At 55.4% G+C, this 14,375-nt stretch overlaps 2 protein-coding genes and 1 long non-coding RNA gene across 3 annotated transcripts; all 3 read left to right on the top strand.

The window, feature by feature from the left end:
- The first annotated feature begins 3,274 nt into the window (after window positions 1-3,274).
- Window positions 3,275-5,880, top strand: LOC139179615 (uncharacterized). The gene is made up of 4 exons (XR_011563940.1): window positions 3,275-3,562; window positions 4,702-4,786; window positions 5,126-5,487; window positions 5,696-5,880. It is a non-coding gene; the product is annotated as an uncharacterized lncRNA (long non-coding RNA).
- Window positions 5,881-7,132: 1,252 nt separating this feature from the next.
- Window positions 7,133-7,610, top strand: PRM3 (protamine 3). Its single transcript, XM_019987362.2, has one exon. It carries the CDS (start codon window positions 7,250-7,252, stop codon window positions 7,529-7,531), a length of 282 nt encoding a protein of 93 aa, XP_019842921.1. The 5' UTR covers window positions 7,133-7,249; the 3' UTR covers window positions 7,532-7,610.
- A 3,687-nt stretch (window positions 7,611-11,297) lies between these two features.
- Window positions 11,298-12,846, top strand: TNP2 (transition protein 2). The gene is made up of 2 exons (XM_019987276.2): window positions 11,298-11,759; window positions 12,674-12,846. The coding sequence occupies exons 1-2, from the start codon at window positions 11,378-11,380 to the stop codon at window positions 12,688-12,690; spliced, it is 399 nt and encodes a 132-aa protein (XP_019842835.2). The 5' UTR covers window positions 11,298-11,377; the 3' UTR covers window positions 12,691-12,846.
- The last annotated feature ends 1,529 nt before the right edge of the window (window positions 12,847-14,375 follow it).

Raw genomic sequence — 14,375 nt, 5'->3', positions numbered from 1 at the left:
TTAATGTAGACATGCAGCCCTTGTTACTGTTCTCTTTCTGAATCACTCAAGAGTAACTGGCAAACATGATACCCACTATCCCCAAATACTTGTCGTGTAGATCCCCAAAGAGGAGACTCTAACCACCATCCAAATCACCTCTGATTTCTTCCTTTTTATTAATTTTTATGGGAGTATAAGTGAAACTGAAAGTGAAGTCACTCAGTCATGTCCAGCTCTTTGCGGCCCCGTGGACTGTAGCCTACCAGGCTCCTCCCTCCATGGGATTCTCCAGGCAAGAATACTGGAGTGGGTTGCCATTTCCTTCTCCAGGGGATCTTCCCAACCCAGGGATGGAACCCTCTCCCGCATTGCGGGCAGATGCTTTAATCTCTGAGCCACCAGGGAGGCCCTATGGGAGTATAATTGACTTAAATGTTGTGTTAGTTTCAGGTGTACAGCAAGGTGAATCCATTGTATATATACATATATCCACTCTTTTTAAGATTCTTTTCCCGTTTAGGCCACCACAGAGCACTGAGTAGAGTCTGCTGTGCTACACAGTAGATTCTCCTTAGGTATCTATTTTGTACATAGCAGTGTATCCATGTTAACTCTGACTTCTTAAATGAAACAAAACTTCTATGCCAAAGTCTTCCCTTGTAGCTCAGTTGGTTAAGAATCTGCCTACAATGCAGGAGACTCAGATTCAGTTCCCAGGTTGGGAAGATCCCCAGGAGAAGGAAATAGCAACCCATTCCAGTATTCTTGCCTGGAGAATCCCATGGACAGAGGAGCCTGGCGGGCTACAGTCCATGGGGTTGCAAGAGTTGGACACAACTTAGTGACTAAACCACCACCACATGCCAAAGACACTTATTTTGGTTTCCTGCTATGAGTAACGATTTCAAATTCTAATTGCTACCTTCCTTATCTGTTGTGCCCACCCTTCCCCCGCACTCTCTGCTCCGTCCCCCTCGGCCTCCCTTTGATTTCTTACACCTTCCAAGCAACTTTCAGCCTCAGAACTTTTTTTTTTTTTTAACCAATTGAGGTAAAATTCACATCGTGTAAAATCCAGCATACTAAAAAAGTGAAAATTCAGTGTCAATGAAAACATTCACCATGTTGGGTAACTGTCATCACTATCTGGGTCCAAAACATATTTATTCACACCAAAAGGAGCCCCCGCACCGCTTATGGAGCAGCCGCTCCCATTTCACCTGCTTCTGGGCAACCACCAACCCATTCCTGCGCCGGTGGCCTTCCCTCAGTGGCTGTTTCACTACTGGAATCACACACGTGCTGCCTCAGGACTTGGCAGCAGCTCATCCCTCTTCCCAGATGCTCTTCCCTCCTCCCACTCCAATCATCTTCCTTAGGAGGCCTTCCTGGGGCCTCTCCTGAGGTCAAGTCCCCCCAGCATAACTTTCTCATAAAAGCCCAGAGTTTCTCTCTGGAGCATTTTTTTCACAAGTGCTCTGCATGGTAATTTCATTGGGTTTCCCTGGTGGCTCAGACGGTAAAGAATCTGCCTGTGATGCAAGAGACCCGGGTTCGATCTCTGGGCTGGGAAGATCCCCTGGAGGAGGGCACGGGCAACCCACTCCAATATTCTCGGCTGGAGCACTCCATGGACGGAGGAGTCTGGTGGGCTACATATAGTCTGTGGGGTTACAGTTCATGTTCTCTACATTAAGAATGTAAAGTTTATTAGGCAGGAACATGTCTGACTTGTTTACCAGTATTTGCCAGGGCCTCGCCAGAACCTGGCATACACTGTAAACTGACTGAGTGGATGAGCTAGTGAGTGTCCTTACAAAGAAAAAGTCACCTCATTCCCCTTTACAGAATTCCTCCTTTACAGAGGAGGAGGCATGGAGACTTGGACGTCATAGCTGGGTTCGGGCTGCTCATGGGGTCTTGGACCAGCTTGGCAGGAACTGTCATGACTCCTCTACCTCCCCCCCCTCCCCACTGCATGATGTGATGTGGTCAAATTTATATGCATTAATGACCTGGGGGGTCATTAATTAATGTGGAGGGGCCCCCACCCCCCCCCACATCACAGCCCCACCCCTGCACATCACAGCCCCGCCCTCCCTCACCAAGCACCTCCCACATGCCCATATATGGGCATGATTTGGGCAGCTCTGACCCTGGTCTGTGAGGTCTGGGTCTCTGTGACCTCACAATGACCAGGGCCCTGCCCGGGTCTATATAAGAGGCCAGGAAGTCGGCCCCTGTCACAGCCCACAAATTCCACCTGCTCACAGGTTGGCTGGCTCAACCAAGGCGGTATCCCCTGCTCTGAGCATCCAGGCCGAATCCACCCAGCACCATGGCCAGATACCGATGCTGCCTCACCCATAGCGGGAGCAGATGCCGCCGCCGCCGCCGAAGAAGATGTCGCAGACGAAGGAGGCGCTTTGGTCGGAGGCGCAGGAGGAGAGGTGAAGAGGGTCCATCCTTGGGGGCAGGGGCCAGGGAGCTGGGGCGGGGCTGGGGGTTTGGGCTGTGCTGAAGTGTCCTCGTGTCCTCTGGTTCTCTGCAGTGTGCTGCCGTCGCTACACCGTCATAAGGTGTACAAGACAGTAACCACACAGTAGCAAGACCACCGCACTCCTGCCTGAAAGGTCACCAGCCTTCAAGACCCTCTTGCCACATCTTGAACATGCCACCATTTCAATGACATGAACAGGAGCCTGCTAACGAACAATGCCACCTGTCAATAAATGTTGAAAGACATCATTCCACTCTTTGACTCTTTGCTTTGAGGGACTCGAGGCGGGGGGGGGCGGGGGGGGGAAGGAGGGGGTTGGGGATGCCGGGAAGAGGGGACACAAAGGATGGTTCATGCTGGATCTTGTTCCAAACTCAACTACTCCCGAGTCACAAACCAAACCTGCCTCCCAGCCCCTAGTCCTTTACAGACCCCTTTCCAGCGGGGACGGGAGCTGTGCTGGTTGATGAACACATCCCTCCCCAGTTCTGTGCTCAGTGGCTTTCTACTGACAGCTCGAGATGGGCCACAGAAATTGGCAAATGCTTCCACTAGGGCTTGCTTGCTGCCACCTCCCCTAGAGCCAAGAACCATTTCCCAGCTCAAGCTCAATTCACCAGCAACAATCCCTAAGGTGCCTGATGTTGACGTTTCCCATTGTTTAAAAAGATGATGTCTCTGGGTACAGTGAGTAACTTGTCCAGTGGTTGAGCCAAGCTATCATTTAATCAGGTACAATATCCTCATCCCGGGTGGACGAAACAAAAGTAACTTGCTCCACTCAACCATATGATTCTCTGAGATGTGAAGGTGATTCACGAAACACTGCTGTCTCCTGGGTGCAAAACTGTCAGATCATTAACACGAGAGCTTGGGTCACGAGCTCATGGCACAGCAATTTGGCACAGGGCGTTTTATCAGTGACCAGAACTCTGACCCAGCTGCCTAATGACAGGGCCATAGAAACATTGTGGCCCAACTTCCATCTCTGAGCACCATGGAGCATGGGTACTGGGCATTTGCCACTCCCAAGCCTCACACCCAACCTGCAAGGCAGTGTTGATGGCCCCGTCTTGGCAGGTGAGACCACTGAGCTGGGAGATGAACTCGCTTCCATGACTCAACCACTTGATTGGTTTCATAAGCCAGTCAGAAAGATGCTGGTGGGAGGGCTGAACATGGACCCTCCTGGGTAGGCTTTTACAAGTAGATCAAGGGCCAGTGGTGGAGATGCTGACTTAGCAGGGTCTCGGCGTAAGACCTGGGCATGCAGATTTTGAGCAAGTGCCCTATCCTATCCTACTAAGAAGGATGCTAACTGCTAAGTCACTTCAGTCGTGTCCAACTCTGTGTGACCCCATAGATGGAAGCCCACCAGGCTCCCCTGTCCCTGGGATTCTCCAGGCAAGAACACTGGAGTGGGTTGCCATTTCCTTCTCCAATGCGTGAAAGTGAAAAGTGAAAGGGAAGTCGCTCAGTCATGTCTGACTCTTAGCGACCCCATGGACTGCAGCCTACCAGGCTCCTCTATCCATGGGATTTTCCAGGCAAGAGTACTGGAGTGGGGTGCCATTGCCTTCTCCAACTAAGAAGGATAGGAGGCCTCAAAAGTTCCCTATCACCATTGTCAATAAATCACCACAAATTTCATAGCTTACAACACAAATGTATTGTCTTACATACATGGACCTTATGGGGCTAAAACTCAAGGTCTGAGCAGGTTCTGAAGGTTTTCAGAAGCATCATAACCTTGTCTTTCCCAGCTCCTTGCCAGCAACTGCATTCCTTGACTCAGGGCCCCTGCCTCCATTTTCAAAGCCAGTGGCTTAGCACCGTCAGATCTCTTCCTGTGACCCTCCTGCCTCCCTCTTCCACCTTATAAGGATACATGTGGTTTTGCGGAACCCACACTGAGCCCATCCAGATGATCTAGGATGAGCTTTCCATCTCTTTAAGTCACTCTTAAGAAAGTCCCTGCGTGTCTGCTCACTCTCAGGGGCGAGGGCGTGAGGGCATTCGTCTGCCTACCACGCTCTCCCCGCGGCTGCTATGGTTCTGATTCTGGATTTTCATGCCAGGAGAGGCTCAGCAGGAGGCCAGGGGTGGAGGGAAGATGGGCACATTTTTGGGGGAGGGAAGCGTGTGCCCGGGCTGGGGAAGTGGGTGGAGGGCTGAGGGCATATGAACTCTGAAGTCTGGGCTTGGCTCCTTATCTGCAGGCACCACGAGCAAGCAAGTCACTTAACCTCTTCCTGCCTCATTTAAGGAGTGAATGTATGGAATTTGTGGAATTCCTGGCACAGAGTGAGCATAAGATAACCCTGTGGACAGATAAGCCCCCATCCCAGCCCCCCGAGAGGCCACAGCAGTGGCTGCAAAGGCAGCAGGGAAGCTTCAGGAACCCCGAGGAGCTGGGGGAGGGGCAGGGTGTGAGGGCTTGGATCCAGACAAGGAGGCTGGCCCTCATCTTCAGAGGTTTTGTCCCCTGGTTTCGAGGCATGGGGGACACGTTTTACGGGGTGAGGAGTTGGCTGCCCGCGCCCTGTGCTGCCTTCACAGAAGGGGCCCAGGTGGGGACAATGGTGGGGTGGGGCCGCCAAGTCACAGTGGGGGGCCCCCTTTATATACAAGTCCCCCCCACAGGCTGCGGACAGACCCGACCAACACTGTTAACAGCAAGAGCAGGGGGCAGGCCTCAGCCTCCTCCCCGTCCCCCCAAGGCCAGCTGCCGTCTCAGCCCGAGTCGCCCACCCGTGACCCCTCCATCACGATGGTCCGATGCCACGTGAAGAGTCCAACTGAAAGTCCACCCGGGCAGCAGGGCTCCGGGCAGCAGGGCGAGACGGAGCACCCGGATCAGGCACGGGAGCTGAGGCCGGAAGACATCCCGGTCTACGGGAGGACTCACAGAGGCCGCTACCACTACAGACACAGGAGCCACACGCGGCGGCGCCCCTACCGGAGGCGCCGGAGAAGGGCCTGCAGGCACAGGAGGCGCCGCAGAGGTGCGGCGGGCCCCCCCTGCGCTCCCATCCCAGGCACCCCCCAGGCCTCCAGGCCAGGGCTCAGGTGGGCAGCGGGCAGCTCCTGCAGCTCTGGGGCCCCACCCTGTCAGACAGCCCCCTCATCCTGTGCCCCCACCCCACCCCGGCAGCCCCCCCCTCCCCACCCAGGTTCCCTGGATGGCCCCGTAACTGGAACTTTTTCCAAAAGGCTGCCGAAGGATGAGGAGGAGGAGGAGGAGATGCGGAAGGCAGCTCTAAGCTTCCCTGGGCCCACCAGAAAGAGTCACCTGCCAGGAAGCCCCTCGCAAGACCATACCACATCCCCCTTGGAGCCCACGAGATCTTGAGTAAAATGAGCAAAAGTCATCTGCCAAATAAAGCTTGAGATAAGAAACCTGCTAGCCTGTCAGGATCTCTTTTGTACGAAGGCACAAACACATAGCTTCTGTTCCCCACGGGATCAGGGGAGCGGGGAGCGGCCGGGGCAGGGGGCTCATCCCCCAGTGCTGTGTGCTGGTGTGTTTCCCCTCTGAGCCTGGGGGCGTCCGGTCACCGGGAGCCATCAGGACGCCCAAAGCCATGAACTCCACCTGGACCTTCCCATTTCCGGTCAACTCCCCAGCCACTGAAGAACCTGAAAGGGCGCTGGGCGGGGGGCAAGTGGGAACTGAGACAAGATGGGAAGCAGGTCTGGCATGCTCCAGCAAGAACAAGGCTGGCGCTGGGAGGGGGAACGAAAGGCAAAAGGCAGAACCGGGTGAGGCGGCGTGGGCCACTAGGGTTTGGAGATGGGACCCTTATCCAGGACAGAGTCCGTTCCTTCCTGCTCCGAGCTTCTGATGGCTTCTTATAATCTTTGGAGTCCCTCTGCTGTGGCCACATCTCCAATCTCTGCTCCCCGTGTGAAATCTCTCCGCCTCCCTCTAACAGGGACACTTATGGTTGCATTCAGGGCCCACTCAGATAACCCAGGATAATCTCACAATCCTGGGAGGGTCCTATTCAGCTGACCACAGCCACTGAGGGTTTGGGACAAGATCTCAGTTATGGCTCATGTTGGAGAACGAATTCCCAGTGCTCAGAAATGACCAAGCAGACTTAATCCCCTTCCTGGCTGAAACTGGGCTGGACGGACATGTGTAGCTAGAGAGACTAGTGACCCCAAGGGCTTATGAACCGTGCCTTTAAAGGGTGACTTTGGAGAACAGGAAGAGTAGGGTTTTCTTTAGTTTATTTTGTTTTAATCGTAAAAAAACATGTGATTTAGGTATGTCTGTGAAGGCACCACCCAGGTCAAGAAACCAGACACTTCCAGGCCCGCGGGAAGGCTCCCTCCAGGCTGCCTTTCATCCCATCCTGTCACCAGCTCTCTGGGGCTGGGCACTTCTGGGGTGTGGGGAGGAGTCTGTGTGCTCTCCTGCTTGAGGAAATTCTATCCCCAACTCTCACCCCAGCTCAAATGGGGGGACCCCAGCCAGGGCAAACAAGGCCGGATGGAGGCGGCAACACAGCAGGGTGAGGCTGCCTGGCTGGGCCTGCCATCTCGTCTCTGTCTTGCCCTGTGGCTGGCGGGGCCTCGGCGGGGTAGCTGGTGGCCCGGGTTGAGTGGGGTTGTCGGCTCAGACTCAGGTCACCGAGGGCTGGAGGCTCCAGGGCGGGGGGCCCTTTGTGATGTCAGCGCCCTGCCTACCAGCCTCAGCGGCCCCTCCGTACCCTGCCAGTGGCCTTTCCTCCCAGTCCAGTGAGGCAGCCGAGGCAGGTGATGGGTTCCCGCTGCGCCAAGCTTGGGACGGGCCACGGCCGGGGCCACGAATCCTCCATGAAGAAGCTCGTGGCCTGCGTGAGCCAGGATAACTTCTCCTTGTCGTCGGAGGGCGAGGAGGAGGAAGAAGGCGAGGAGGAGGAGGAGGAGGAGGGAGAAGAGGAGGAGCTCCCGGTGCAGGGCAAGCTGCTGCTGATGGAGGCCGGGCAGCAGGAGGAAGGGGCCGAAGACGCCGACTCAGAGGTCCAGCAGAGCCCCGAGCCCAAGCAGACGCGCTCCTGACCTGCGATGTGGCTGGGGAAGAGGAGCTGTCGCCGTTCCTGAGAGGAGGAGAGCTTTCAGAAAAGAGTCAATAAAGAGTCTCCTAGGAATCCTCCTCCTCCTGTCTCTCCTTGCCCCGCCACCACCCCTGACCCCTGTGTCTGGTACCGTGTGTCGGGGGTGTGTGTTGGGGGGAGTGTGTGTGTGTATAGGGAGGCGGAAGAGCAGTGACCCCTGTCCCTGAACCCCAGCCAGAAGTCCTCGAAAGGTCCTCTCCCTGAGGCCTCTCGGCCGCTGTCCCCTGCTGTGGCGGGTGGAGCATATGGTGTCCTGGGCGCGTCCCACCTCCAGGGAGGACACCTCTCCGAGTCTGAGCACCCGGTGGGACAGCATCATCTCCCTCAGCACACCCCCACTGCTTTTCTAACCGTGGACAGTATTTTTTGGGGGGGAAGGGGAGTGGTGGTTGTGTCACGAAGCATGAGGCATCTTAGTTCCCTGACCAGGGATCGAACCCCTCCTCCCTGCCTGCTGCAGTGGAAGCACAGAGTCTTAACCGCGGGGCTGCTGGGGAAGACCCTGGAGAGTCCCAGAGCACAGGCGTGGGAGCTCAGCAGACCTCCTGCCAGTTTCCTTGCGCCCGCTGCGTGACACTGAGCACGTCCCTGTCTGCCTGTTGACACTAGCGACCCCGCAGGCCAGTGGGTCAGGAGAAGTGACTGAGATGCTGGGGAGGGACTGGGCCTGGCACACAGCGAGTGTTTCACCCAAGACGGGCACTGCAGCTGGAGCCACGGGGGTCCCACCTGACTCACAGACCCTGGTATGGGGGGACAGAGCAGGGGGAGGGGTCTGAGTCCTTCTCAGCCACTGGTTCTGCTACCATCCTCAGGCTCAAGGGGACCGTTGGAACCCCTGCGAAAGGCTCGCCTCTGCCTTGCTCGGGGAGGTCCCGCTGTGGGACAGAGCCGATGCCCTCACAAGGGCAGTGGGCAAAGGAAGCCCAGAGGAAGCCAGAAAGGACAGAGGCCCAGACCTGGGTCCCTCAAGCTGGCCTTCCTTAGAAGCATCGGAATGCGCCTGTTGCCCCTCCTGGCCATGGCTCCCTTAACCCTTTTCTTTCCAATAGAAAAACAAACATGATCTCCACCCTCCGCCCTCCATAGCAACCAAAACACCAGTCTGGTGGGCCATTGAGAAGGATTCTGATTGGGGTTGCTGGGAGGGCTGGGGAGGTGGTATCTCCAGGGATGGTGTGAGAGGTAAGGAGAGGTCCTGGGCTCCTCAGAGAGTGGAGGCCACCATCACTAAGGCCTGGAGGCAGAGCAGGACAGGGGAGGCCCGAGGGGGCGGCCCTGCTCTCTGACTATCCATCCCTGTCCCAACCAAGCAACACGGTCAGAAGCTCCGTCCTTCTGTCCACGGCCCACAGGTCCACCCGCCCATTCACCTGCCCAGCAAACATTCGTGAAGTCCTTGCTGTATGCCTGGCACTGTGCCAGTCACCGTGGGCCCCGAGATTAATAAACCACAGTCTCTGTCCCACCCTGATAGCTCAATTGATAAAGAATCCACCAGCAATGCGGAAGACCTGGATTTGATCCCTGGGTTGGGAAGATCCCCTGGAGAAGGGATAGGCTACCCACTCCAGTATTCTGGCCTGGAGAATCCCATGGACTGTATAGACCACGGGGGTCGCAAAGAGTTGGACATGACTGAGTGACTTTCACTTCACTCTGTCCCACCAGGCACTCTAGGGTGGGGAAGTGGGCAGAGTGGAAGAGTAGGGGGAGGGGGGCGGAGAGGTACGGGACACCTACACAGAGTCTTCACAGCGTGGTCCCCAGCCAGCCCTGAGCCCACACAAGGCAGCGGCTTAGAACAGGGCCACTCGAGCCCCCTTCATCCCCGCGGAGGCCTCAGTGACCACGAGGGTGGACTGGAGGCGGCCAAGCCTGAGTACGAATCCTGGCTCTGCCACTGACTAGCTGTGGGGCTCCGGGCTGGTCATTCAACCTCTCTGAGCCCACTTCTGCTTTGCAAACTGTAATATTAGTTCCCCAGGGCTGCTGTAACAAGTGATCAAAAACCTGGCAGCTTATAATATATCCTTTCACCTTCCAGAGGCCAGAAGTCTGAAATCAAGTTCTCTGGGCCACAGGCCCTGGCGGCCCCAGGGCAGCCTCCCTCTCCTTGTCCAGCCTACGGGGTCCCCATGGCTCATGGCTGCATGGCTCTAGTCTGGGCCTCTGCCTTCCTGGGGCCCCTTCTCCCTGATCCTTCTCTTTGCTTTCTTATAAAGACATTGGCCTTTGGATTTAGGGTGCACTTGGATAATTCAGGATGCTCTGAATATCCTTAATTACATCTGCAAAGAGGCTTTTCCAAATACAGTGACATTGACAGCTTCCAGGGATTGGGACGTGGACACATCCTTTGGGGGACTCTGTTCAGCCCAGTCCAAAGGTCACTAAGACTCAGAGACAAAGCCACCTAGAAGAGGTGGGGGCAGAGCCCAGCCATATCGGAAGTGTTCCCTAAAAGAGGGTGATTTTCACCATGTGATCTGACACATTTATGAAGAAATAAACTACAATAAAAGCAGATGATAGCAAAGCTGTGCGTGAGCAACAGACGTAGGCTGGGGGTTCTGCTAGAGGGAGGGGAGGTGGAGATGGAGGGAGTCTCCCGAGGTTGAGCTATAGGGAGGGTTGAGGGCCAAGAGCTGAGACCAAGCGTTGACCGAGGCGGGGGAGGCATGGATGGCTGTGGAGAGAAAGGGATGAAGGAGCTCTGACCAGGCCGTGTGCACACGCACGCACGGGGTGGGCTTTCTTCCCCAGGGGCTAGGAGGTCAGAGCAGGGGTGCACACTGGGGCCGTGCTAGCAGTGGGGGAGGGGAGCGGAGGCGGCAGGCGGGAGGCAGGAGACCGGTTTTCAAGCGCCTCCTGAGGTTTGACGGGCGTCTCAGGCTCACAAGAATGCCAGGAAGGAAGGGGTGACAGCCCTTTGTCCAACAGGGAAACCAGGCCTCAAAACAACTGACCCAAGACAGGATATCAGAACAGAGTGGGCTTTGAACCCGACTCTGGATTTCCCAGCTATAAATCCTGCTAGGGAGGCAGGCTTGTCAGGCAGGCCCCAGGACCACCGTGGGTCCCTTTGGTTACTTTTTTTGTTTGTTCGTTTTATTCATTTATTAATTAGTTTATTTTTAACTGAAGGATAACCCCTTTACAGTATTGTGCTGGTTTCTGCCATACATTCACATCTTTGGTCACTCTTACCCTCCACCTGATAAGTCATCCCATGGCTCAACGCGCACCCACCCCGGTGGCGGTCATCTGCCTTACTGACCACCCACCCATCCCCACTCTACTGGGGTCAGGGCTGTGCTCCTGGATTCCAGCCTGCCTGCGTGGAGCCAGAACAAGACTGGGCATGCTCGGACACGTTTATTGAGTTCTTACTGCAGGCTGGCCCCAAGGAAGGGGTAGGTGTGCTATGCCCCGTTCTACAAAAGCAGGGAAACTGGGACTAGAGAGGCGGATGCCCGGGGGGAAGAGATCAGAAGGAAAAGCAGCAGCAGGCCCAGGTGTGGGCCCAGCTCCACCCGACCTGAGGGGCTGCTCTCAACCCACAGACACGCCCTTTGAAAGCTGCCCCACCCTGCGTGTTAGGATGAGGGCAGAGGGCTTTGTTCCCCGTTGGGCCACATCTGTTACATACCCCCCTGTGGCCGGTGCCATCACAATCGGGCCCAACTATATAACCAGGGGCTGCCAGGGCCTCTGTGAAGCTGGGTCTGCCAGAAGAGGAGGAGGAGGCGGCGGCCCCTGCCCCTCTAAGCGAGGCCGCCCCCCACCCATGGACACCAAGACACAGAGCCTTCCCAACACCCACGCCCAGCCCCACAGCAACTCTCGGCCCCAAAGCCACGCCTGCCACCACTGCAGCTGCAGCCAGCACTGCCAGAGCCGCAGCCGCAGCCGCAGCTGCCGCAGCCGCAGCTCCAGCCGGCGCCCGAGGAGCCACCGCAGCCCCACTGGCCGCCAGGGCCAGAGCCCAGGCCCCAGCCCTCCTCTGAGGCGCCACAGACACACCATGCACTCCCACCAGTGTCCCTCGCGGCCCGTCACCCACTCTTGCAGCCACTCCAAGAACAGAAAGAACTTGGAGGGAAAGGTGATCAAGAGGAAGCAGGTCAAGAGGAGCAAGCAGGTGTACAAAAGAAAGAGGCAGAGCTCAGGTACCTGTCAAGCCGGTGGCCTTTCACAGGACTCCCCCAGAGAAGGGCGGCGCAGCCCAGCAGGGCTGTAGAGGCGGTGAGGTGAAGGCTGCCTCCGCCAAGTCAGAGCACAGAGGACCCACAGGCAAGGGTTAAGAGGGAGAGGGAACTATGACAGTTGTATATACATGATGCATTGATGGAATAGCTCTTTAATTGGATGGGTTGATTGGAAGGATGGACGAACGGCAGATTAGCTAGGTGGAAGCATGGAGAGGTGAATAAGGCTGGGTAGATGAATAATTAGGAGGCCTGTTAGATAGGGAATGGGGAGAAGAGTTAGATGGTTGCTTGAGTGGATGGGTAAGAAGGATGAGGGGAAGGAATGAATCCATTAAGTGACTGAGAATCAGAAGGGATGTGATTAGATTTCTAGATTGGGCTGATGCATTGGGAGGGTGAATGAATTGGTTGGCTGGGCAGATGGCTGAGTAGATAAGGGTTTGAACACAATTGGATATCTGGAGGCATGACTATTGAGAGGATATGAATTGGTTAAATAATGGTGGTCTAGGTGGGTGGAGGATCAGGTTGGTGGATGGATAAATGAACTGATAGATGAACTGACTGGATGGCAAGCTGGCTGAATGGACTAACTGGACCAATGAACGAAAGAAAGACAGTGGGATTGGTGGACTGGATGTGTAGCCTGGACGTGGTTTAAAGAATGAAATGAATGTTGGACTGGGTTGAATTCACGGGTGCATGATAAATGGATGGATTCCCAAGTCAAAAGGACCCTGATGATTGTGTCAGTTCTAGCCATGCCCCATATCTGATTACACACGAGCATCCAAAAACCCAAAGGAGAGGGTTAAGTGACCTTAGGAAGCACTCAGTTATTAAAGGCTCCCTTTCCCATTTCTATCCCTTAGGACGGAAGTACAACTGAGATGACACCCCACGGTTTGTTCCTGTGTCTGTTTCATCCAGATAAGAAACGCCATCACACGTTGAATGCTAGAAGGAAGAAGTAAACTTTGCAGGAACATGTTACTACAGTGATTTCTATGCAACATTGATTAAAGCTTGTACACTGGATGACTTATCCTGGAGTTGTTTCATTAACTGTGTCATGTTTTGGGGGGCCTGGTTGGAAGTACAAAGCAGGGAAGAGGTTGGGTAGGGAGGAGGGACATGCCTTGGGATGGGATCTCATAAAAGTGTAAGGTATCAGTCCTCACGTGGAGCAGAAATGAATGGAAGATAAACACACCAAGAAGCCTTTGGCATAGATGGGCAACGCTCTCTCGGGAGCGCGTATAGCTCCCATGTGCTCATGCACGGGAGAAGGCAGTGGCACCCCACTCCAGTACTCTTGCCTGGAAAATCCCATGGATGGAGGAGCCTGGTAGGCTGCAGTCCATGGGGTCGCCAAGAGTCGGACACAACTGAGCGACTTCCCTTTCACTTTTCACTTTCATGCATTGGAGACAGAAATGGCAACCCACTCCAGTGTTCTTGCCTGGAGAATCCCAGGGACTGGGAAAGCCTGGTGGGTTGCCGTCTATGGGGTCGCACAGAGTCAGACACGACTGAAGTGACTCAGCAGCAGCAGTGCACACGCACACTCACACACGGGATATGCTCGAGCCCACACACTGTTCATGTCATCCACACGCAGAGTGAGCAGGCCAGGACCATGGCAGGAGACAGGCAGGAAGGGGGTTAGGAACATGTGCTTTGCAGTCCAGAGCATCCTGAGTTTGAGTCCTGGCTCATTTTGTTTGCCTGCTGTGTTCCCTTGGGTTGGTGATCAACCTCTCTGAGCCTCATTTGTTTCAATACATAAAGGGCAAAGTGCTTTAACGGGCTGGGCTGAAACACAAGACGCGTCCACAGAAAGAACACAAACGTACAAGCACAAGATTTGCTAGTCACGGGACCTCCCTGATGCTCCGGTGGTTAAGAATCCACCTTTTAATAATGCAGGGGACGTGGGTTCAATCCCTGGTCAGGGAACTGATCTCCACAGGCCACAACTAGAGAGCCCATGTGCCGCAAGTACAGAGCCCGCACACTCTGGAGCCCACGTGCTGCAAGGAAAGATCCCACCTGCCGCAACTAAGGCCGGACATAGCCAAATATGAAACATTTGCTGGTCACAATAAGCAGAATCAAGGAAGCCGGTCTGGGTGTAACACAGAGCAACTCTGGTGGGGCTGGGGGTGGGGACAGAGTTCAAGGAAATGGGGACCCGAGGAAAGCACATTGCAGGCGAGAGAACAGCATGTGCAAGCCTGGAGGGAGCAAGGAAGGAGTCTGAGGTATTCGAAAGGCTAGAGCGGCTGGCACAGGTGTGTGGGGGGCTGCCAGGGGTGGGAGCGCCAGGCGGGGGCCAGGCCATGCAGGGTTTGCAGGCCGTGGGGAACCTGGACATTTTATTTGGTGTGCTAAGTCACGGGAGGTCTTAATCAGGCAAGCAACAGGGTCGAGCATCTATGCTGTGTGGAGAGTGACTGGCAGGGGACTGAAGGGACAAGAGGAAGCGCTGTGGGCAGCGTGTGGCCAGGAGGGAGGGCGCAGAGCCTGGACCAAGCGTGGCAACAGAGACGTTCCTCTTGGAGGGAAATTCTG

The sequence above is a fragment of the Bos indicus genome, chromosome 25, assembly GCF_029378745.1.
Source record: "Bos indicus isolate NIAB-ARS_2022 breed Sahiwal x Tharparkar chromosome 25, NIAB-ARS_B.indTharparkar_mat_pri_1.0, whole genome shotgun sequence".
NCBI classification, from domain to species: Eukaryota; Metazoa; Chordata; class Mammalia; order Artiodactyla; family Bovidae; genus Bos; species Bos indicus.
The sequence above is the reverse complement of the archived record's forward strand: the minus strand, read 5'-3'. Positions and strand labels throughout refer to the sequence as shown.